At 48.0% G+C, this 25,055-nt stretch overlaps 1 protein-coding gene across 6 annotated transcripts in view; it reads left to right on the forward strand.

Moving 5' to 3' along the window:
- Nucleotides 1-3,944: 3,944 nt before the first annotated feature.
- NRP2 (neuropilin 2) overlaps nt 3,945-25,055 on the forward strand; it is a 114,650-nt gene continuing 93,539 nt past the window's right edge. For 5 of the 6 annotated variants that reach the window (XM_012738898.3, XM_012738900.3, XM_012738901.3 and 2 more), the window contains exons 1-2: nt 3,945-4,916; nt 18,683-18,860. In XM_012738898.3, coding sequence (XP_012594352.1) covers nt 4,844-4,916; nt 18,683-18,860 — 251 coding nt within the window. In that variant the 5' untranslated portion in view covers nt 3,945-4,843. The remainder of the gene's footprint in view (nt 4,917-18,682; nt 18,861-25,055) is intronic. The other variant, XM_012738899.3, reaches the window with a different exon arrangement.

Raw genomic sequence — 25,055 nt, forward strand, 5'->3', positions numbered from 1 at the left:
GCTGGAAAAAATAAAAATGTTGATTGTTTAAAAGGTGAATGGGAAAAACAATCCTATTGACCAGAAACCTGGACTTTCACATCAAACAAAAGAGAGAATACAAAATGAGGATCTATTACATTTAACTGAAGCTTTGCCTCTGAGACAGATGTAGCTAAACATTAACTAGGGCAGTGTGGTAAAGTACAGATTAAGATGCAATTATGCCTCATGTCTTCCCCTTTCAGGGTGAGAGCTTGTTTATGTCAGGGCACAGATAAGGGGAAGCACCATGTGATGGGTGGTGCCTATGTGGAAACATGAAATTTCTGGAGCCTTTAGATCTTGTGTTCCCAGGAGGCCAGACCTAAATGTCTGTCTTGCTTGCACACCTCCTGCATAGTCATGCATCTGTGAGCATTTAATGAGTATAACGTGATGAACACAGATGGAAAACCATACCTGAATCAAACTCTAGTGACAACCAATGGTCGAGTGGGTTGGTGAAAGGACCGCATCCAGCTGCACCAACCCATCAGCGGGTACTGTGAGCATGTCCCTGCAAACCTCCAGCCCCCATAGGGTGAGGTTTTTGGCTCTCTGCTGTTGCTGCTAAAGGTCACAGGGTAAAGCTGGGAATCCCACCACCCTGGCATTTTAAGGAACATATTCTTGGTGGTTTTATCCAGGAACCTGAAACATCTGTTCCCTCTCTGAAAAGTGCCTGGAGAGGAAATATGAAGGAATACTTGGTCAGGTGTCCTTCAAGGAAAGAGCATATATTGAAGGCTGTGTGTAAATATGACACATCAAAACAGAAATTCTCAACTACTGGCCCCTTGAGACTTTTCATCAGAATCGCTTAAAATGTATGTTACAAATACAGACTCTCAGACACTACTCCAGACCCAAGGAATCTGATCTGTAGGAGGATGGTACCCTAGGATCTGAATTTTTAACACTTGCCCTAGGTGATTCTGACGCAACCTTGGATCTGGGACTGTCTAGCTGGAAACACCCAACTTTCCACTGGGGTGTGGCTTGGTAACAGCTTTCTCTTAGCATGGTTTACAAATCCAATTTATGTTTCCTCACATCCCTTCCCATCAAAGGAATGGAATGTAGCATGGGATTATCTATTATTATTTCACAATTAAGCATAATGACGTGAAACATCCTAGGTGAGTCAGTGATATGGCCAGGAATCTCAGCTTCACTAGTTAGCTGCTCTCTAGTCCAGTCGGTGTTTTCGTTCACAAACCCATCGACTCCACCACTGATACTGGCCTTTTCGTAGACAGATTTCCCTGCAGGTCAAGGATGTGGACTCACAAAATATAGAAAAAAGTGGTGTCTGGCTCCTAACCACTGCACCTCTGGTTGAAACCAAACCAATTGCAGCCAAATCCCTGAGATTCCAGTCTAGACGAAAACAAGGCTGACAGGTCTGAGCCAGCCCCAGTCTGGAGAATTTCCCTAAAGATTCATTTTCCATGTGGCACATGTGGGATTTGTGTTCAATTCCCAAGAGTCCTTGGAAGTTCTAGGTTAAAGCAATTCTAAGTCCTCCCTGGCCTGGTGGGGCCTTGTTCTGAGTGAGGTAGGAGAAATCTGGTCTCACTCTGAATCTTCCCTTATCTGATAAAGCACTTTGAGCTCCTGGAAGTAAAAGTAGCACAGGAAGGGTGATGGTAAGTGGTGTTACCATTATTTATTGAGTGCTGCCCCCTAGAGGATTAAAAATGGTCCGGCCACTTGGAGTCCCCTGGACTCTGGAAGACTCACCTCTCTCTCCCGCCACCAACTGCAGGAAATGAGGCCTTCACTCAAGGGGATTGCTGAGAAGTCTTGTAGCAGAGTTATGGAGAACTCCCAGAACTAAGTTAGCACCCCCTTTTGGAGACTTCTGGAAAATGGAATTCCATAATACTGGGAACCAGGTTCAGGGAACAGAACAGGGAAACAGATCCTGACTTCTCCCTAAGAGACCAAGGACCCTGGTGGGGACCCTCAACCCTGAGACCCCAAGACCAGAAGTCCAGAGTTGTCGCTCTTATGGTTCCCAGAGGGCTTCAGTTTACTTAGAAAAAGGAGAGAAATCTCTTCCCTCTTCATAGTGCCCTTCACCTAAACTCTGGCTGTTGTTCCCAGAAACAGGATTCTCCCATGTCGGGCACTTACTAGAATGGTTTGGCATGCCTGGGAGTTGTGGGGGGAGGTGATACTAAATGATCCTCTGTTCAGGGACTGTCACTACAGATAGTGTTATTTGTCCTTAGATTAGCATTTTGGCAATGACATAAACTGGAATCTCTGCTCAAGGTTCAAAATCCAAACTGCCTCTTTACTTCATTAAATATTTGAGGCTGCAAGTCATTTTTTACAATTGAACTTAAAACAGGAAAAATGTAAATCTGGAGTTTTTAATAATGTGGATGTGCTCTTCAGTGAGGAAGGAAGGAGGGAAGGAGGAGAGGGAGGGAAGGGAGGGAAAGGAATGAAAAGTAGCCTTTGGGGGTGCCTCCTGGAAGAACTCAGAGGCCTCTGTTAAGTCCCTTTCCGACCAGGCATCTGAGATTAACAGTGTGATACTCAGCCTGTGGACTTACCCTGTAAAACCCCTCCGTGGCTTGGCTCAACTATTTGCAAATCACTTCTGATTCAATTCTGTTTTGGTTATCTCAGTGTAAATAACAGTTAAGTGGGAGTTACAGATTTTTCAAACACTAAAAGTGATAAACAAAGCTAATGGCAAGTCCAGATAAGGAGGGAAACCACCCAGGAGAATCCACAAGTACAAGCAAAGAAAATGGAATAGGTGTGTGTGTGTGTGTGTGTGTGTGTGTGTGTGTGTGTGTCTTGTCACTGAAACTTTTTCTTAATTTACAGAAAACTTTCATTTCTTAATTTTTAAAAACCTTAATCTGAAAAAAAGTTTTCTTAATTTTCTCATTTTTCATATACCTTTTCTGTTGCAGAAAGGGTGTTCTTCGGGCTGTTTCTGTTGGTCTTTATGACAATGTAGTAATAGGTGCCCTGTGTAGCAAGACAGTTTGGAATCCACGAAGCCATCCTCAGAAACAAAGATACAAGTGTTTCCCTAACTGTTAGCTTGCTGCTCCCTCTAAACAGTTTTCACGCCTTCATTTAAAAATAGTTGGCATAATGCTGTTTCCTTTCTCTCGGCCGTTGTGACCGCATCGCCATGGGTGGGGGCAAATGTGAATAGAAGTAGTTACAGTAGCATTTTCCTGAGAGGCTCCATGTACCTGTACTTTTTTGGGGGGAGGAGGGAGCTTGTGGGAATCCAGTTTAATTACCTGAAGAAATTCTTTGCTGAAGAGAGTGTTTCTTCCTCTTATGATAGCTACAAGTTAAGGGCGCAGGGATAACTAAACCCTCCCCCAGAGAGGAGAGGAGCGTGTTTGGAACACAACAAAGGATCTGAGTAGTAAGAGCTGGGAGTGTTTGGGGTTTTATTCAGCCCGGGCTGACGGTGTGTGTCGCCGCCACGCACTGCTGCCTGTGCGGACGCATGGCTGAGCCGCCGACTGGCTCCCTAGCCCGCACACCGTACGCCCCCAACTCCTCTTGTAACGCCATCGCGCGTGGCGTTGTGTTGGGCTCTGCGTGTGTGGCATTGGCGTCCAGGAATTTAGGGGGAACGAGGCTGTCCCCTGCTCCCCACGGAGTCCCCCTCGGGCGGGGGCGACGCGGCCAAGGGCAGCGCGCCCTGGCGGTGCCGGGGGCGCTCCTTCCCCGGGGCGCTCCGCGCGGGCGGTGCGGGGCTGGCGGGGGCGGCTAGGTGGGGGCTGCCGTAACTGGCTCCTCCGCGGCGGCCGGGGAAGCCGGCGCCCCGCCCGAGCTGGGTGCGGCGGCGCTCGGCTCTGCGCCGCGCGGCTCCGCGGCTGCCTCTTTAATCAGGAACACAGAAGGGGCGGGCCCTGAGCCGGCGCGTAATCGGATAGCTCTGCCGCGGCTCTGACATCCACATGCTGCTCGGCCTGAAAAGGCAGGGGGGAGCCGGAGGGGAGGCAGAGAGCGCGAGCGAGGCGGCAGCCCGCAGCCCGCCCCAGCACATCCTCAGCCGCGCAGACACTCGGCGAGGCGCTGCGCGAGGTGGAGGTGAGGGCGGGCGCGAGCGAACTCGGAGAGGGGCTCGCTCGCTCGCTGGCGATCCCAGCGCCGCCGCACCACCAGCAGCAGCGGCAGCGGCAGCGGCAGCGGCAGCGGCAGCGGCTTCCTTCCCCAGGCTCCCCTCGAGAGGCTGGCCGAGCGGGTGTAGCCGTTGGGGGAGGCTCCCGCTAGGGGAACCCGGAGAGCTCCAGAGCAGGGCGGCCGCCTCCCACCCCGGCCGGCCGGCGGTCGGTGTCCCCGCCCGCGTGTCCGTCCTGGGTGCCGGGCGACGTGTGTCAGTTTACGCCTCTGAGATCTCACAGCTGCCTGGGGGCCGTGTGATGCCCAAGGCAAGTCTTGGCTTTAATTATTATCATTATTATTATTATTACTACGCTTGGCTTTCGGGAAATATTCGTGATGTTGTAGGATAAAGGAAATGACACTTTGAGGAACTGGAGAGAACATAGATGCGTTTTGTTTTTGAGAGGAAACCGTCCCCTCTTCCCGGCTTGCTCTCTCTCTGCTGATTTCAGGAGCTGCCCTCCTCCTGGCGAGGTGGGGATTCCAGCAAGAATAAAGGTGAAGACGGGCCGCCAGGCCCCAGGAGAGAAACACTGACCATTAGAGACTTTGGCAGAAGACACTGTAAGGAAGAAAATAAGACAGAGAGAAAAACACAAAGACTTATAAGCAATTATACAAGAAACCTACAAACCCAGCTCTGGAGAAAGCCTCCGTCTCCAAAATGGATATGTTTCCTCTCACCTGGGTTTTCTTAGCTCTCTACTTTTCAGGACGCGAAGTAAGAGGCCAACCAGGTAAGCCCCCGAAAGTTTTTTCTATTCATTTCAACATGGTTTCCCCTCTAGAAGCGGCTGCTAAAGCAGGGAGGCCAAGCAGAATGGCACAGAAGGAGGCTCCCTCAATACTCAATAATTTAAAGAGAGATCCCAGCCGGCCCTCCCTACACCACCGCGCTGCTAAAACCCAACTTTCCTCTCCTGCTAGGAGTGTGTGTGAGTGTGTGTGTTGAAACAGACAGAATTTGGCCGTGTTCAGATGTCACATATGGACTGAATCAAAGGTTTAAAAATACTACAAAGCCTTCGCATTACAGTTTTTGGGGGATTTTTTTTTTCCTGTCTTGAAGCAGAACACATCTCCCTTGAGTTTCTTCAACCTAGCCAGTGAAATATAAATCATTTGCATTCCCCCCACTTAGCTACATTGAGCAATATTAACTGAAGGGCTTGGGAAAGACAAGAGTTTCATTTTGGTTTTCAGATGCTGTAGATTCTTTGCAGAATGGGCGGATACGCCTCAAAATTGTAGTGCTCAGGCTGGTGGAGCAAATTGGCTAGCAGCGGAGACAGGGGCTTGGGCTGGGCGCTGCTGGCAGCCAAGGCGGTTGGTCGTCCCTGCTTTCTTTCCTGTATCCATGTGTTTCCTGGGAAAGTAAATCATATGTTCTTTTAAAAATTCTTATTAGATCAAACACACTGAAGGCCCTCGAAGGTCCTCACTCCTGTGAAGTGGTTAGAAACTTTTGAGTGGAATTTGTTATCAACCACTGCCAAAAAGGCAGTGTGTGGACAGTCTGCTGCTACGGAGATAAGCACTGTGAGGCCCAGAACAGTCTGGGACCAGCATTTGTGGGGAGTGGCAAGGGGTACACTCTGAAAAGGGATCTCTGGTTTTGTGGGGCATCCAGTGGGGCTTCCTTCCTTCCCAGGACCCAACTCCAGGGTGAGCCTCTCTCCCCTCTGAGAACAGGGTCTGGAATCTGACAACAAAACTCTTAGCAGCTGCTACAGGTGATTGGGGATGGGGAAACCATCTATGGATGAAATAGGGGAAAGAAAGAAGAAAAAAACCTTGCAGAAGTGCCCTTACCCCCAGGCACTTGGAAGGCAATGGCTGCAGTTTTCGGCTAAATCCTTGCAGGCTGTGGGGCATCCCCAGCTCATTGGCCAGTGGGTCCTAGCTTTGCCTTTGGTGCTCTGGTTCTCACCCCTCTTTCCTCCCACCACACACACACACACACACACACACACACACACACACAACACACACACACCCCACACTTTAAGCTTGGGTGTTTATTTGAGGGGGAGGAAAATTCAGGAGTGACTTTGCCACCCAAATCCACATGTTTGTAGCTCCTTTCCTGCCATAACTGGTCTTCAGGGCAGCTGCAAAGCCTATCAAAGGGATGGGTGCAGGTCCCACTTGGAGAGATTTTCTGGGCCTCCCCCATTCCCTCTTGCCTTAATTCTAAATTCCCAGCTTGAAGCGAAATTAAATTACATCCCACAGACCTGGATGCTGTGTAAATTATGTATGTTTGTGTGATTTGCCCTGCGTGTGTGTGTGCGCGCGTCTGTGTGTCTGCATGCGCGCGCTGTAAGGATGCCCACGGTATATTATGTATTCAGACGCGGACTCCGGTAGGCCCCGGCGCGCGAGTGCGCGCACACATGCAACTTCAGGTTCCGTGTGCTGCGCGGAGCCGGAGGGGTCGTGAAGACTCAGAAGCCATCCCTTACCCCAGATGTTTGCACATCTGTCCCCGAGCGCTGCATGGAGCGTGTGTGTGCGCGACAACCGCTCGGACCCACTCCCGCTCTGCCACCTGCCTCCCGCGCTCTCCGCAGAGCCCCCTCCCATCCCAACCCCTGGCCCCGCTGCGTCACTTCCAGAGAAGCCCAGAGGCGCGGAGTGTGGGGCAGGTCACCCACTACGAGGCCCCGGGCAGCCTCGACCCGGGGTGGGACCCGGAACTGAGACCTCCCCGCGGTGGATATTCTGCAGTCCCCCAAAAATGCGATCGCAAGCCGTGGGCTGCTCAGGCTTTCAGGCGGAACAACCGAATGGCACCCGGGGTGCTGGCAGCCGGTGGCAAAGGGCGAGGCCAACCTAGACCTCTGACTCACTGGATGTGCTCTGGCCGGGAGGGGGGCTGGCCCAGTGGTCGGGGGCAGCGGCGGCAGCAAGAACCGATTCCGAGGCGGAGTCGGGAAAGGGGTCGGAAGGTGCGCAAATAACACGGTGGTTGCGGCGCGCGGGTGGCTGAGAGGCCGGGTGGGCACCGCGCACCAGGCTCCCCCACTCCTCGCCACGTCGCCTCTCCAGATCCCAGTGCAGCCGCCTGCCTCTGCACTGCCCAGGCTTGGGGACTCGGGGCCGATCGACTAGCCCTGCCCGGGGCACCCCTTCAAGCCCCCCGCGCTCCGCTGCCGCATGCTCGCTGCGGCCCCTAGAGAGCCGGCTTTGAGTGGCTGAGGCCCAAGGCCTGGGGATCCAGGCGCTGGTCGCGCTGGGCGGTGGGAACTGGGTGGGATTTGGGCGAGGAGGGCGGAGAGAGGAGGGAGGCAGCCCGCTTGAGCCGCAGGAGTGCGCGCAACTCGCACAGCCTCTAGAAGCGCGGCGCGCCGGGCGCCCGCGGCTGCGGCGGAACAGGTGAAGAGCACGCGGCGCGGGCATCCACGTGGTGGGGACGCGGTAGCCCCTCAGCTCTCCCCCTGCACTCCCCCCAGCGGCGTCTCTAACGCCGCATTGATTTGTTTGGGCTACGCAGCAGAAACAGAGCCGAGCGATCCATAAACATTCTATTAAGCAAAAATATATCCCCAGCGAAAGCAAAACCGGGACTGAAGGCTCTGCGAAGTTGGCCGCTTCCAGCTACTCCCGTCTTGTCCCCTCCTCCCCTGTCTAAGGACACCCCCAGGGAGAGGCCTGCGGCGTTTCCTCGGCGCTGCCCAATGCGGGAAAGTTAGCTCTCGGCTGCGGCTTCCTCCTCGGGAGGAGCCTCTGCAGTCGCCGGCGAGGTCCCGCCTTCCCTCCCCGGCCGCCTGGCTCTTTGCTTTCGCACGTGAGAAGAAATATTCACGGCCAATGCTTCATGTTCACTGATTGGTTTCTCTTTAATACCAGCATAAGTTAATGGAGGTGAGGCGCGGCGCGGTCGAGCCTGGGCTGCCTGCGCCGTAGTCGTTCCCGCCGGGTCTGGGCTGGGTGGGGGCCCGGGCAGGGCTTACGGGTTTTGGGGGGAGGGGGAGAGGTCGAATGGACTGATCAGCCCTCCGGGAATAGTCGGGGGCGGGGGTGGGGGTAGGGATGGGGCGGGAATCAGCCTTCCAGACCAAGTTTAGGGGATCCGGCCCATCCGTGTTGCAGCTCCTGCGGCGCCGGTTGCGTTTCTTCTGCAAGGGTAGGGGATCGGCGCTCTGGCTTACTGGCGTGTGCTCCCTGCTCGGCTCCCTCCCTCCGCCTCCCTTCCTTTCAGTCTCAGACAGCGAGCAGAGCCCCCTGGCGCTAGCCATTCCCTGTCAGCGCCGGCCGCCAAAGTCTCCTTTGCTAGAGTTAATCACGATCTGCGGGGGACTGAGTTTTGCTCAGGAAATCATTCGGGTCCTGACAATGAGTTTCTTCGAGTGGTGGCAACTCCCAGCCCTAATGTCCCCACCTCCGGGACACACCGCTTGGGGCCAAATGAACCCAGACCCCATAACCACCTCCCCCTCCCCCCCTGGCTAGGAGAGCTTTGATCTGTGCTTGGGTTTTAACACCATTGCCATGGACACGGGCAGATTCGGTCAACTCAACCTTCTGTCTGGACTGGATGATCAGATAAGAGGTGTAAATTGGTTTGGGAGACAGGTCTGGGTTCAAACAAATCCTGAAAGGGAAGCAATGACGGTCTGGGCGCCGAGTTTGAAGGGTTTGAAGAGTTTCTTTTAGCCTGTCTCCCCAAAATGCAGGGTGGCCATGGGTGAGCATAATAGTTTGCAAGTAAAACTGTCAACTCCTAGGTTTTACACAGACAGCCTGCTCTAGGCCCTGGGGACTGGTCTCATGCCCACATTAAATGAGTGCCCAGTCAACTTTTCCCCAGTAAGCAGTCCCTGGAGGTAGCTGCGAGACCGTTGCCAACAGAGCACACAGTGCAAAACAGTGGAAAGGGGGGCGCTCCCCACAGGGCTCCCCGGCAGGCCCCTGCTTGTCCCAGATGTGACTAGTAGAATTGTCAGTGCCGGGGCAGCTCTTCAGGTTTGGAGCTTTATGTCATCCCATGGAGCCCTCAGACATTAAGCCACACAGCACTCAACTGGCCAGAGGAAAGACTGGAGGGCTGCAGTGAGTGGAACCCAGGCTACCCTGACAGGACTCCTGCCGTTTACCAAATGGCTCTGATCCCCTGGTGTTGCAGGTGTAGTCCATATTCTGCAAGGGAAAGGCCAGTTCCCATCTTCATGGCATAGAAAAAGCTGGAGTCCAAATGCCAATTCATATGCAGTGAGGCATGAACACAGATAGCAGTTAGGGTGGGCTGTGGGGAGGAGACACCATGGACTAGATGATTCTGAGGCCCCAGGTGTTTTTCATCTCACTCAACTGTTCAGTAAAGCCATCAAGAAAATGAACTGACTTGGGGTGACCCAAGTGTGGGACAATTCTCAATTGACAGAATTCAGAACTCTTCACCGGTAAAGGGTTTTCAGAATATATTCCCCAGAGGTCCAGTTTGGAAAGACTTTAGGAACTAAAAATGAGATTTTTCCTTTTTTAAAAAGGGCAAAAGCAAAATACCTTTTTAATTTCTTGAATGGACGAGAAAGGACTTGAAAAGGGACACCTGGGCAATAGTTGGTAGTATCATTAACATATTTGAGATATTTTATCATCTGGCCATCATTTGCCACTGGATAATCTTTGAGGCACCCTCCTTGAGTGGCAGATGAGTGTTTTGATCCCCAGAAATTAGTCGTTGTATTCCTTCCAGGTAAGGACTTAACTATTTGCTTTTTTTTTTTTTAATTAACCCATTACTGGAAGATACTGCAGAAGATTGTCGTGGAGATCCTTCAGCATTTTTTCAAAACTTTATCTGCTTTGATGAGAAATGGCCAAGGGCTTAATGGTTTCATTACCTAACAGGATTTAGTGGAGTTGGATTCCAGAACACAGTGGCCTTGTGTCGTGGCTGGCCCTCTAGGAGAACGCATCTTCTAAAGGTTTAGGAAGCTGTCAAGTTTAGATAAGGCTGAGCTCCCATCCTATGGGACCTCGGTTGTATTAATAAGGAGAAATTAATTTTTAACCACTGGGAATGTTGCCAAATTATGTGACCTTTGGCAGACCAGCTGTGCTATAAAAATAAATCCCCCATTTCTGAAAATGCTGCTCCTATCCAGTAGAACAATAACAACATGGCATTTTGGATAGGGAAGAGTGGGGTTGAAAAGAAAAGAGAGAATTAGGAGTTGACAAAAAAACCTTCGATATTACAATATATGGTTTCAGACCTGAGCATCCTATCCGTCACCACCCCCAACACCTCCTATTCTCCCTGCCCCAGACCCAGGCCTGGGGTTCCCAGAACACAGGAAGGAGGGCCAGGATGACAAGGTGCTGAGCGCCTGCGTGTGCAGGGAGCAGAGAAGGTGTTAAGAGCTTCCAGCTCACTCATACTCCAGCCTGGAACACATCTCTCATTGTTCACACAGACAGATTGCTGGCATGGGCAGAGAAAAGAGAGTTTTCGAACAGGCAACACATTCGCCTTTCCCCTCAATGAGTTTGCCACTGAGGAGTTTTGGGGGGACTGTCACTGGACTTGCCAGCTTCCAAAGCATTAGAGCCAGTCCTGGGTTTAAAATCCAGCTCAGCCACTTGCTGGCTCTGTGATCCAAGTACTCTGTATGATCAGAGTATTTAATCTCTCTGTGCCTCAGTTTCCTTATCTGTAAAATGTGTTTGATAACAATATCTGCTTCATATGGTGGTTATGCTACACCTGATTGCTTAGAATATTGTTTGGCACATATTAAACCTATCCTGAAGACATTTAATCTTTAAAACAGCTTCAGTTGGGTTAATTGTATCTTATGATCATAGAAAATACACTATAACCATTGTGGTAAGTTTATTTTTATGAGTTTTCTAATAAGTAAATAATTATTCATTCCCAGCCCTTCCCTTCCTCACCCTCTGTGTTTTATAAGCTCCATTATTATGTCTCAGCACACTGTTCCTCAGAGACCGAAATTCTCTGCTGGGTTCTCATCTTAGATTTATGTCTCCTCTTTGCATTTTTTTTCCTCTCTGCGCTTCTGTTTTCAGTGTTCTTACCTCCGCTTTCTTTTTAATCTCTCTTTCTTCTTTCCTTTCCTTTTCCTTCCTTTCCATCCTTCAGCCCGGAGAGCGTGCTCGGCAGGGAACACTGTGTTTAAGGCGCTCTGCAGAATGTGTAATAACTTCTACTCTGGCATTAAGGCCCTTCAGCAGCTGAACTCAAAAACGTCATCATAAAGACAAAATAGCTTTTACCCAGCAAGACTCTTAATAATCCCATTTCCCTCTGGGTCTTCATAAAAGAGTCATGATCTAATCCAGAAAAAAAAAAAGGGAGGGGGCTGGGAATCACAAAAGGAAAGCTTTCCCCAGTAGCACGCAGGGCATGGGGCTGCCGGCCAGCTGAGTGCAGGCCTGCGGTACCCGCTCCTGCCTCCAAAAGCCCTGTGCTAACCAGCCATCGGGTTCTGGAGAATCTTTCAGCGAAGAAGATAAAGGGAATTGCAAATTACTGGGCTGAATGGTAATAATAATTGTTTGGATAAAGGGAGAAAATAAAACAGATGTGCCCAAAAGGCATATTAGGGGCCAGAGAGAGGGGATGGGAGGGGTTGAGTAGAGAGAGGTGAGCTGCAACCAGGAGAAAAGCTAATACCAGCAAATGGTTTAGTGATGAAGTAATAGTTAGCATCTTCCTGGGGCTGTGGACAATAAATACTTAAAACTTGGCCTTGGGAGTATGGGGGGTTTGAATAAAGGGGACAAAAAAAAAAACCTCCAGATAAATTAATTTTAATATCATTTGAATTAAAATGTGAGTGTCCTTTGAACTTCATCATTATTATTTAAGGTTAGGGTATCCCAGGAGACATAGTTCACACTAACTCTATCTTGACCTATGACTAGGTAGTATTACTATCCCAGATAAGTTATTTAAAGTCTCAGATCATCACTGAAAAACATTTGCATTTAATAACAGCTGTAGGTGGGGAAGGATGGATTATAGCTATAGAAGCAGAATAATTTTTTATAAAACTGGCTCAGACTGTATACTATCTAGTGATACTTATTGGTGAATTAACCAATTCTTAATTGGTTAATCCATCAAATCTCATGGCATCTGACTTTGGGGAAAGCCTCTGGGTTTGATCCTATGAGGTTTGCCAAAGATGGATCAGAAAGGAGTCTGGTTGCTGGTTTGAAAGGAGTCAAATTGCTGGTGGTCCAACAGAATGGCCAATGCCAAACTTTCAGACACCTTAGAAGATGCTAAAGAGTTTCAGCCTCTGAGATACAGAGAAGGGAAACATGACTTTCCATGAGGGACATGGGGAAAGGCAGAGGTGGTATAAATTCTGAGCCAGTCTTATAAAAAATTATTCTGCTTCTGAGCCTGGAGGGGTAGAATAGATGGATGTAGAGCTAGGAAAGGCATGCTAGCGGAAGGGGAATGCAGGAATGGATGCTGAGTTTGTTTGGGGAACAATCAGAAGCTACAGTTTAGAATGTGTGGTGGGAAATAATTGCAAATAAGGTTAGAAATAATAGCTCAGACTCAACACAAGGCCCAAATTGCTAGGCTAAGGAGTTTGGGTTTCCTTTGCTAACCAATGGGGAGCTATTGATGTTTCATCATAAGCTTCAGTTAATCAAAATAAATGAAAAAATATATTATATTACCTTTTTTCTCCTTTGGTTTTTGGAGAGACCTCAAAATTATTCTTCTTCTGTTTCCTTCCCCAAATGTCTGTTAAAATGGCCAGGAACAGATCTCTCATCAATGGCATCAAAATTGCATTTGCAATGAGGGCTGGAAAAGAGCGGACATAAATATAAACTAATGATATTATATCGGCTGCCCTATTGGAATTGCATTTGTTTATGATATAAGATGACAAATAACAAGGTTACCACAGGTGGCATGATTCGAGGTCAGGGGAGGTAATCACATCAAACTTACATTTTACCGATTAAATGAGGGTTTATTTTTAGAATCCTGATTGAGGGGAAGAGACGTTCAAAAGGCCCTATTTCCAGACCCAATTTCCAGTTCTCTCCTCAGTGAATTCATTTGGAGGTGTTTTAGACGAGGGAGGTTGCTTCATTCCTTATTCTTTTCCATATTCATGTGCTGCCTGGCTCTCCTGCTCTCTCCTTCAGTCCTAGACGGTTCTTTAATTCAGATCTTGAACTTTATCATTGCAAAAGTTCATAGGGATTTCCATTTGCTGTGCCTTCAGGAGTGCATCATTCACTGCCACCCGGCCCCATAAATTGAATAGATTGCATCCCTTCCCAGTTGCCTTAGGAAGTGGTCAAACAGCCGCATTCCTGGGCTGATGGATTGGCTCATTTCTTCCCAGCTTAAGCCAAGATACAGATTTTATGAGACTGTCTTGTGACAGGCTGAAGTCGCTTTGAATAAAACGAAATCCAGCCTCAGCTCACAAAAATAACTCTTAAAAAGCAGCTTATCCTGGGTTGGTGGGCAAAATTTGGTTAAAACCCCAAGCAAAGGACTTAGGGTAAGGGATTTGAAGAAACTCCTTTTTGGTCTTTCTTTTCATGCATCCCTGTTGTTGTCATGCTCACATGCAGAACTGTGTATCCATAATATTTATAAATACGTAGCCACAGACTCGGTTAAGAAAAGAAACTCATGTCAGTAGAGCTAATGTGATTAAAAGAGACATTTGAACTCTCCATAATGCAAGACAGACATGTTCATCTGAAGAATCCTGAAGTTATGTTTCAAGCTTACCAAGCAATAAAGCAGGGGTAACACCTTGAATAAATGTCTTATTGTTTAGGAGGGTAGAGAATCTTTTGAATTTTTGCCTCAATCTATGGGTTGTATGGGCTTTGAATTTTAGAACTGGAACTGACCTTTAGAATCTTCCCCCACATTTATTAGATGAGAAAACAAAAGGCTCAAAGCTGTTTACTAACTTACCCAGGGTCACACAGCTTGCCAATGGCAAGACCAGACTGGAGGACTGGGCTTCTGAATCCTGGTCCAATGCTATTTCCAGTAAACTGCCCTGGTGGAGTAAGTGGCAAGGTAACAACCTTCTTTCTTTTTAAGTGGAGGAAAGAGTTTCTTCTTTGCCTTAATACTAATAATAAATGAAAACAATGCTGTGGAAATAGGGACAGGATGAGATTATGCTATGGATAAAGAATAAATTATTAAGTAAATAAAGTATATTATTTTCAAGGAAAATGAGACCAACTGCTTTTCTCCACCAAGTGCCCTCAGGTACGCATATAAGAGACATAGATGCCCACTCTCTCTTTTCCTGACATTTGAAAGTAACAAGGGAACCGAGATCCAGTTTAGTGGGTTTCAGCTCATGTTCCAGGAAGCCCTGTGAGCTCGCAGAGAAGCCCCCTGAGAGATGAGAACAGGACTGGGAGGTCCAGACTCTATCTTTCTGGTTACCACCCTCCCAGCATCCAACGGGAGCTCCACTTTTATCTTCTTGGGACATTGGGGGTCTGGGTAGAGTTTTGTTCAAGGGAAAACAAAAAGTACCCTTCTAAAAAAATTTTTGAAAGCTATACACCTAATTTAATCCACTCATTGAATTGCAGTTTATGAAGCTGAGATCCAGAAAGGTCACACTGAGTTAAGAACCAGGCACTACCTCCCATCTTTTTGCTAATGTCAAACCCTTCCTTTCCTGGTAACCTGGTCACTTTCCCCAGAAGCACCTTTGACAACAACTGGACCCTCTAATCCCACATCCAGTCAGTCACCACATTTCCTTGTTTTTGCCAAGGATTTTCTCCTTCAGTTCAACTAAACCAAGAGATCTGATTGTTCTTTGGGCTGTCATGAAGTAAGGCATTGCAATTCTGATTATTTAAAAGACCTCACTACAGTCAGGCTTCAGATTTTAGCAAATATTGTCAAGTTCAGGCCATACAGTGTTCTTTTAAAACAACTCCAATTAAATTTTCCTAGAAGGCAGACAGATTTTTAGAAGATCTTTCTTTACCCCTTAATATTTCCTACAAATCAAGTATTACCAGGGAACCAGCATTCTGTCTTAATTTGGGTTCTGTAGGAGAGTGAGTTCCTAGGTGAATGGGTACAAAATCCCTTTACCTTATCCAAGGCTACACCACCCCTAGGCAGCATCAGATGGTGCTTAGGCTGCCAGCAAAGCAAAGACACCCAAGAAAGAGGGGGGAAAAGAGAGAGAGGCAGAAAGATTTTTGGAACGATCTGATAGTGTATATTTAAAATTAAAGCACCTAAGTATTCATGAAGGGGGGAAAAGAGAACTTGGTGACTTTAAAATTTAGTGTTCTCTTTATTTCAAATTACATCTAGGGCTGTCACTTCAATCCTTTCATCCTTGGGCCTCGGAGGTCTTTATCTGACCTGGCCTGGCCTATCCCTTAGGCTTCCCTCCCAGATGAAGGACAAAACTGCTCTGAACAGTCCAAGCCTGGGTTTTGCTGCTTCTCTTTGGGAAATGAATTTGCCCCAGGTGAAAGGTATTCACTAAATAGTTGGAGAATGAAGTCCCTTGTCAACTCACCAAACAGGCTCAGTAGCTCAAACTTCAACCGGGTCAATTTCCCCTCTGTATAAGGAGATTGGCCTTAAGGGGTTTGCCCTTGAGTTCAACTCTTTTTTGGCTTGGCTCTACTCCTCTGAAACAGGACAGAAACCATTTATGAAGTTCGTTTTGGAACACAATAAAGGCCTACAAAGTAATGGGTGGCATAGCTCTTCAGAAGAAATGCTAGCCAGTTTCTATTGGGGCATGTTTGTATTTAGAAATGGAGGGTCCCCAACCCTATAAATGAAAGAGCAGTTATCAAGAGATGTAGAAGGAGTGTGTGTGTTTTCTTTACCATTTTTACTAATATATTTCATATATTTTTTTTTCCAAGAAAAATAGAGACAGAAATTATAGTATTTATCTTTGTGGATATATGTCTGTGCAAATGATGTGTGATATTTTATGAGAAGGTGTGAACGTGTATACAGGACTAAAGTGTGAACTACTGATATGTGTATGTAATTGATGTATGTTCAATATCTGTGTTTGTGTGTGTTTCTGAGTGTGAATGCAATCCAAACAAGAATGCGAGTTTATCAATGTTTGGGTATTGAAAAGGTTAACCACACACAGCCAAAGCAGATGTTTTAATGAGTTCACAGATATTTCAATTAAGTGCCTTGATTTTCTTTAAGTTATGAAAGTACAGAAAAAAGAAGTGGATGATCCCTTTTTCTTTTGGTTTAACAGCAGAAAGTACAGTCTATCAGCTGTGGGATATATATAGTTTAATTTTTTTTTTTTTTTGGTAGTGGGGAAATGATCATTCCTAGTGTACATGAGAAATGAAACCTTACTGGGAGGAAGTTTCCTGTCTTTACTGCTGATCTGTGTGCCTGGTCTAATTACTAAAAGCTTAGACTTGGGGTGTGGGGAATTGAAAGGGAGAAGTTCTTTTTCTGAGAGTAATTGGAGAGAAGCAGGGAACTGGTGGAGGAAGGCAGAAGAGAGTGTGGATGACGTGGAAACTAACGGTTATTAAACAGGAGCTCGGCTCAGATTTCCTCTGATGAGTTCCAAGGAAAAAAGTGTGGTTTGGGGTGAGTTGGTGGCAGGGCTGCAGTTTTCTGCAAAATAGCTGGCAGAGGAGCTAGACACAGTAGAAAATCCCCTTGTCTGCTAGCCTGGTAAGAGCAGCTGGTGATCTGTGTCCCTACACCTCTGCCTTCTCAGAGGGCCACTCCCAGCCCCATTTCACATGCATGAGCCAAGACCAATGGGCCGTAATTTGCCTGGTGGGAAGATGCTGGGTGCACAGCGTGGGTGAGTGGTGCGGACACCTGGAAAGCCTGTGGCATTGGCTGCAAAGGCCTCATTGCTGGCCTCATCCTGTGGGAGGGAGGGGCACATTGTCCCCCCAGACTGGGGAGGGTGCAGGGTCATTAGGAAGAGGGAGATGTGGTGTCTACTAGCCCGAGGAAATGGCTGCTTTTGTTTTCACCCAGTAGGAAATGGACCCGAATCCATTAGATTCTGGGCAGTTCAACCCGGCACAGTTTGAGCTCTTGGAAGCTTAATGCTGAAAAGGCTACTTGTGTGGATTTGTGTCCCAAACACCATTGTGCAGTGTGCCCATCTTTTATGCATTTAATGCCTGTCAGGCTGGTAATCTAAAGCAGAGGTCTGGGAAACAGTAATGCCAACAGACGTGGGGAATAGTAAAGTGCACCTGTAGAGTTAAAAAATGCATGACCTGTTCCCTCAAAGAGTGAGCACAGGAGAAAGGCCCATCCTGGAGGGTGGCTGCTGAGTCGTAATACATAATTCACGGGCCCGTGCTGCTCCACGCAGATGGCGATATTAAATCGTGATTGATGCTAAGAGACATACCAGTCTCAGGAAGGTCTCCAAGAGGCTTCTGAATATTTCCATGTCTCTTGTGCCTTTCTGTCGTCTGTCCTACTGTGGTATTTAACAACCCCCTCCCCATTTCCCAGCAACCCCTGCTGGTATTGCAGAACTTCACTCCTGAATAGATGAGATTCTTCAAATGTCATCACCCACCTTTTCTGCCTTTGAAGATGGCTGCCTTCCCTCCTTGGCCGCAGGAAGCTGTTTACCTGCAGCCAGGCACTGCCGGGGAGGGGCGCCCGCTCCTCACAGGGCTGGGGACGGCTGGACAATGCAGCAGCACACTCTGGTGGTGGGGACCAGGCAGAGGGGACAGTGGGCAGACAGCACAGAAAACACACAGACGTCCGTTCAGCACAAAGCACCTTTGTGGAAAATCTGAGGTCGGAGCCAGTGGATTCTCTAATACAGATTTTTCCACTCAGTGTATAATGAAATAATAAATCAAATTTGCGGTATATGTGGAATTAAATGTTTGGGGGTTTTGTTTTTTCTTTCTTAAAAAGAAAAAAAAAAAAGCTGAAATCACCCTCCAGGGCCTGTTCTGGCCCAAAGCTGAAAGTGCTTCCTCTACACCACGTGTAATTGTTACCAGGCTGGCTTGTGGGTCGGCACCACAAAACCGCTATTGTCAGTTCCCGGAGCCTCACTGCTGCTGCCTGGGCCCCGCTGGGAGACACCGAATGAAATGTGAGGGATTTACGAGATAAAGATAGAGACGGGAGGTTTGAATGAGGAGAAGAACATGGGCCAAGGAGGGGAGACAGGAAAAGACAGGGAGGCATGTTCAGTTTGCAGCCTTGTTTTTTTTTAATCGCAGACCATGTAATTGGGAATATTTATGACCATGTTCTGGAATACTTTCATTTGTGCATCTGTGTGTGTAGCCGGGTGGGTAGGAGGAGGGATGAGCTGAAATAATCTCTTCCACCGAGTGAGTAAGTAGGTTAGTCTTCTGGACTGCCATAAAAGGTCTGTAAAAGAGTTTTCATCAGCCACTGGTAGAGAAGAGAAGCAGGGAGAGGGGGGAATAAAGGCTGTAGCATATTTGAAGTTCTTTGGGTTGTTGGTTTCTCTTGCAGACCCACCCTGTGGAGGTCGTTTGAATTCCAAAGATGCTGGCTACATCACCTCTCCCGGTTACCCCCAGGACTACCCCTCCCACCAGAACTGTGAGTGGATCGTCTACGCCCCTGAACCCAACCAGAAGATTGTCCTCAACTTCAACCCTCACTTCGAAATTGAGAAGCACGACTGCAAGTAAGCACCATGCTGGTGGGACCCCACGGTGTATAGGGGACCAAACAGTATGACCCTAACCATGAGACGCATAATCCCCACCCCGCCCCATGCTCTTGTCACTTCTGTCCTCGAAAGGCAGCACTTCTCACCCCAGGTCCTGCTGCTAACCAGCGGTGGACCCTGGCCCCAGAGAGAAACCTCAAGGTGACATTCTCTTTCAAAAGAGAAATAAAGGTGTAGTTGACCCCACAATATTGTGGAAAGAGCCTTCTTGAGCGAAGGGTGTAAGGAATAGCACCGTGTCTGTAATGCTGGCAGTGGAGGAGAATTTCCACGTGGGAGCGGGGGTAGACTTTGGGATTTACCTTCTCCTTGGAGATCTCCCCATTTCCACAGCTACCACAAGTAGAAACCCCACCAGCTTCCTTAATGAGATAGTAGCCGGATCCTCAAATGGGGACTTCCTCTGCATCTGGTAGTGGAGGATCTGTGTGTTATTTTATAAAGTGGCAGCTGGGTTCTTTATACAAAAAGAGTAAAAAATCTGAGTCTTATATGAGTAGATCGAAGACTCATATTGATTCTTGATATCTGTGCTGCACAGGTTATAGCCTCGAAGTTGGCGTTATGGATTTGTTTAACAAGCACTGTTCTAATTGCTTTACAAATATTAATCCATCCACTTCTCACAATGGCCCTGGGAAGTTGGTGCCATTATGATCTCCATTTTGCCAAAGAGAAAATCGAAGCACAGAGAGGTTAAGTCAGTCACCTGAGGTGACTCAGGTGGTCTTACAACATTGGCTCTGCCACCTTGGAGGTGTGTGGCTTAGGAGCTACCAAGTGGACATTTAGACAGTTGTGAGAGTTTACAAATGCCATGTTAACATCAAGGTCCCTGTGAGTTGAGGTTGGGAAGCAGGCAGCATTGTCATGCCAAGAATGCAGATGCGCTTTGTACCGTCTGCTGAGCTCTGCCTTAAAGTCTTTCGCCATTGAAACAAAAGTGAGAGTTTTCTGTGCAGAAAAGAATGTGCCAACGATCACATTCCACTCCAAATGAGCACCTAAGCATGCTGTTGCTCTGATAAGTGTTCAGTGCTCCCATATGATTAATAAATTGTCTGAGCAGGCCTTGTGATGAAGGCATTGTGAGTACTAAAACACTAATAAAGGGGCCGGCTGGCGGGACAGGTACCTCGCCCGCATTTTAGAGCAGGCCAGGTCTGGGCCAGCTCCTCCTCGAGGAAGAAACGAGGGTCCCCTTGAACTAGTCCTAGACTGCGAGGCTCAGTGAATTCATGTCATTATTATCCTCCTAGGACTACTTTGCACCTTCATAATGGTTTTCTCCTAACAAGAGGTAGTCTGTGTTGAAAACCAGAGGGTTTCCCGGCTGGATGCCTCATGTGATAAAGAGTCATAAGGTGGAGTTTCTCATCCCAGACCCTCTCCTGACGCAGTGGGTGACAGAGGGTAACTCATCAGCTCCTCGCTGTCTAAGTTCAGTGCCCACCATGGGCATTTACATACATTTGCTCAGAATCTCAAGGTTTCTGATTCCCTGGCAGTGAACTTTAGCAAGAAATTCTGTCAGAAGAGCTTCTTTATAAGGTGTCTGGGATCCTGGTTCCTCTGGTTGGGCTACAGAAAGTTGGCACAAACCAAAGCATAATGCACAGAGAGCTTGGGTCTGAGCTCAGAGAAATTTGACTAAGCACCTCTCCGGACTGAGGGCCAAATGCTGTTATGCTTATGCCAGCAAGTCTCCCAGGGAAATTGCTAAGAGGTCATCTTGTGTGTATTCATAGTGACAGAGGGAGAAGGAATGGCTTTGGGTAGGAAAAGCTGGGGAGCAGGGCTTAGAGCACGTCGGGAAGGATGAAAGGCCAGGAAAACGCGCCCCTGCCCTGCTTTGGGCTGCAGCGTACCTCATCCCCTCAGGACTCAGCCCCAGAGAGGGCGAGAACTGAAGGTCACTGGAGCCTCTGACCGGGAAGGGACGAGACATTGCCCCTTGCTGCAGTGGGAGCAGGAGAGGCCTGTGACTTACAGGGTGTCTTCTAGGTTATCATCCTCACTAAATCGCTTCCAGTTTTTCTCCTCACTCCCCCGTCTCATGCTTCTGGCTTGAACTTAAAAGGTCAGGAAGGTTAGAAAAAAAGTCTTTCTGGGGTCTGTTTCCCCCAGTGCCAAATGTCAGAGAGGCTCCGTTGGGATTAAGCCACATCTACTTAACCTTGTCCTTAATTCTCCATCCCTCCTCGTTTTCCCCTCCACTCCCCATTTCTCTCTCTCTCTCATTAATTTTTGTGTTTAGAAAGACACATCTGGTTTTCTCAGCCTCTCACTCTCCGATGTATTTTTGACATTTCCTCTTGGCCATTTGCATTTGGAATAAATGGGCTTCCCTCTCTCCGCTGCCTTGTTTTACTTTCTTGTGAGAGGAACAATTAATCTAATTGAAGTCCTGGAAGTTCTGCCTTGTTCCTGCTCTCCGGCCTGCTCCTTCTCTTTTCCATACTTCATTTTCATTCCAGGGGAGCTCCTGGGTTTGGATAGAGCTGACTGTCAGAGGACATCGACCTGCTTTCTCCTTTCATTTGGGTGCATGTTTCAAATTGGATTTGGCTCTTAAGGCCCAGAAGGTGGGTACTTCCCGAAAGAAAACTGCCTAAGCTATCCTTCTGATGATAGAGCACAGCAGCCAGCAACGCCCCAGCAAAAAGGGGAAATGAGTAAAAAAGTCAGGAAAAAAGACCAGCCCAGCTGTGGCAAAAGGGCAGTGTTCAGCACGTGGCCTTCGGGTTTTCCCCGCTTGTTTCTGTGTGCAGGACTAACGGCAAAGATTGCCCCATGGCTGGGGACAGGGCCTAGATACATAAGGATTATCCTGGGCTCTGGCCCCTGGGCCCTTTGCTCCCTATACCTTGAAATCTACATCCCAAAGGTCAAGGCTGTTGCTGAGTAAACCCCAGACAGACCTTTTCCTCTAACTGCCATTTGCTAGTTTTGTTCCCTCTAAGCTTGCTGTCTGCTTGGAAAACTTCACTCACGAGCCTCAGCCTTGCCTGAATCAGTGCAGTCCAAGGCCACCATGTCTGCTGAGCCTCCTCTGGCTCCTCCCTCCAGCCGTTTGCAGGGATCCAAGCCCTGAGCACCCACAGGCTGTGCTGGGGTCTGTTTAGCAGCTGTGGGCGGAAACCAGAGGCTGCTGTGGCACTGCCAGGCCCCTGTGGCTGAGGGACAAAAGGGCAGGACTCAGGGCTGTCTGGGCAGACAGAGAGCAGCCACTTCATTCCCTGCGGAGCGGAAGATGCCGGGCTGCTGCTGCTTCAGCAGACAGAGGCCTTTCCTTTGAGTCATCAGTTCACAGGCTCAGTGTTATGGTTTTAGAAACACATACACAAAGTTGAGGGTTTTTTCCATTTTGAAAATTTAAAATGTATGTCTTTTTAAAAACACCCGCCTGCGTAGGATACACAGCTGATTCATAAGTCCTCAAACAGGCCCGGCACCCACCACCCCAGAAGCTCAACCGTAGAACCAAAATCAAGAGGCTGGATAATTTTAAGAACTAGTCATTTCCAGATGGGTTTCAGGAAGTGCAAAAGCCCCTAAAAAGACTTAAAAGAATATTTCTTAGCCTAAAAACCTCACAAGGAAGTCTACACTACAGATTTTATGTGTTATGTTCAGGACAACAATATCTCATTTACCATATATCATTGAAGAATGGTACTCCATCTAACTGGAATTTCTAAATACTGAAACATTCCCCTTTAAAATTCTGAAAGTTCTTTTTTTAAAGAGTTTCTGATAAAGAACATTCTAAATCACATGCTGCACTTCCCTGTCCTCTTCAATAAAACCAACACTAAGGGGCGTCAATTTTTTTCTTGATGACTCAAGCTTCTATTAATATTTCTAAACTTCACTTTTGTGACAGAGGCCAGGTAATGTCATATTTGGAACAGACAGATTTAGATTTGAATTTTTGTTGACCTTTTAAACTTCTCCGGCCTCAGTTTCCTCATCTGCAAAACTGTGATAATAATACTTTGCAAGATTGCTATGCCTTGTTTATGTAGATGCATGATGAGTTAGCAATTGTATCCACATGTTTGTACTTTTTCATGGGAAAATTAGGGACTATTTTCTATCGATATGCCCACTTTCACTTCCTGTTATGAGTATGACTGCCTCTTGCAGCCTTCCTCTTGGGACTCCTTGTTACTTTTACTATGCGTTATCAATTTTGTTTTGGGAGGTCTTGCTGTCTACTGAGATGTTTTGGTTCTGGGGTCTAAGCTTTGCACCAAGCCAGTGCAGAAGCAGGGCTGGCATTTCTGTTTAGTTGGCCTCAGCCAGCCAGGCCACAGCAGAGTAAGGATGGGGAGTGGTCCCAAAGGGACCGAGGGGAAGAGCAACAGAGCACGGAGCTCTCGGCATTAATTTAGCGGCTCATGATCTTTTCTTCTGAACCCCCTCACACCCTCCCAGTCTGGATATTTGGTTTTGGATATTTGGCCTCTAAGTGTCCTAGATGAGCAAGGTGCTCTTGTGTGTGTTTACAGCCAAAGGAGCCTTCTGCATCTTGGAAGATGTGTCTGTTTCTTCTAAAGTAAGAGAACGGTATCTTAGAACGGTAACAATTTCCCAGGTTGTTGAATGGATCATAATAAATGGAGGGAACAGACCAGACCGCAATAATCTGACCTCTCCCCACCCAGCCAACAGTGTTCCCTGTGCTCAGCGAACACCCTCCATTCCTTGCAAGCAGCCAAACACCACGCCATCCTGCGTCTGCATAAGCCTGAGTTCCTGAGCTCAGACCCTCCCCCGCTCCCCTCCACAGTGTCCCACTGGAAGCCCCACCCCTCTTTCCTCAGCTTCCTCGCTTCCTCCAGGTCTCTTTTATCAGCCCCTGCTCTGGACTCCCAGGGCATTGGATATTGCCTGAGTTGCTTGGTTTTTGTTCACGTGTGGTCATCTTGTGTCTTGAGCACGTAAATTCTCCAAGGGTGTGGACCACATATTTCATTTCTAAGCTCTAAACTGTGGAATCTAGTTGGAGAGGTTGCTAGGCAAATGTGTGTAGGTGATTGTTTTAGTGACATTTGTACATTGGAGATGCCAGGCAGTAGGCCAACGTGGCCAGAACCCGCGCTGGAAGGCAGACAGATCTGTTTTTCCTTCCCATTCATCTGAGGACGTGACATCATGACTGCAGGAGGATGGGATACCGGCTATGAATGTCACTTCCACTCTGTTTCTCGGGTCTCTCACCAACAAAAGGAGAATAGACCATTCTTTCATTCATCAGGAAATAGTTATTAAGCACCTACTATGTGCTACGCACATGGTAGCATTGAGAATACAGTGATGAGTAAGTTGCACTCTTTGCTCTCTCCCTCATGGAGCTGAGAGTTTGGGAGGAAGAGGCAAGCGAAGGTGATTATTGACAATAAAGCTACCATATCTGGAACATTCCATATGCACTTTGCTAAGCACTTATTATCTCATTTAACCCTCACAGACACAACCTGCACAGTTGCTGTCGTTCTGTCCATTTTACAGATGAAGAAACTTGGGCTCAAAGAAGTTAAGGAACTGGCCCATAGTCCCACTCTCATAAGTGGCAAAGAAAGAGTCTGAAGCCAGATGCACTAGTTTTCAATCTGTACTCTTTACTCCTGAGATCTCTGCCTCCCCCACGCTATGGGTCTGGTGGGGACATGCTATGGGCCTATTAGGTGAACCCACAGCACCCAGGCCCAGCCTTGCCCTGGGAAATCAGGGAGGGCTCACTGGAGGCAGTGATGCTGGTCAGACGCTGAAGAAGTCAACCAGGCAGCCGGGGAGGAGAGGGGACTGATGCCTTCGGGAACCAAAGTAAATGAACATGCCTGAATCCAGTTTCTTTCCCGGTGAGCATTGTAAGGGTAGAGTAAGAAGGGCCGTCCTTGTGACTTGCTGATACAAAGCCTCTTCCTGGAGAAGAGGTGCCTGAACTATGCTATTTAATTTTATTTCCTGGCCAGGCAACTTCCACCGTCTCCTTAGGAGACAGTCTGTGGGCAGGAAACAGGAAAGACTAAGATTATGGGGACTCTCTGCTGCCCCCAAGCCTCCTGATCCATTGCAGGGTCTCCACTGTCTCTTTCCCTATGGCTAGGGACCCTCAGTTTAATGCCTGAAAGCTGGGTTTGG

The sequence above is a fragment of the Microcebus murinus genome, chromosome 8 (assembly GCF_040939455.1).
Source record: "Microcebus murinus isolate Inina chromosome 8, M.murinus_Inina_mat1.0, whole genome shotgun sequence".
Classification (NCBI taxonomy): Eukaryota; Metazoa; Chordata; class Mammalia; order Primates; family Cheirogaleidae; genus Microcebus; species Microcebus murinus.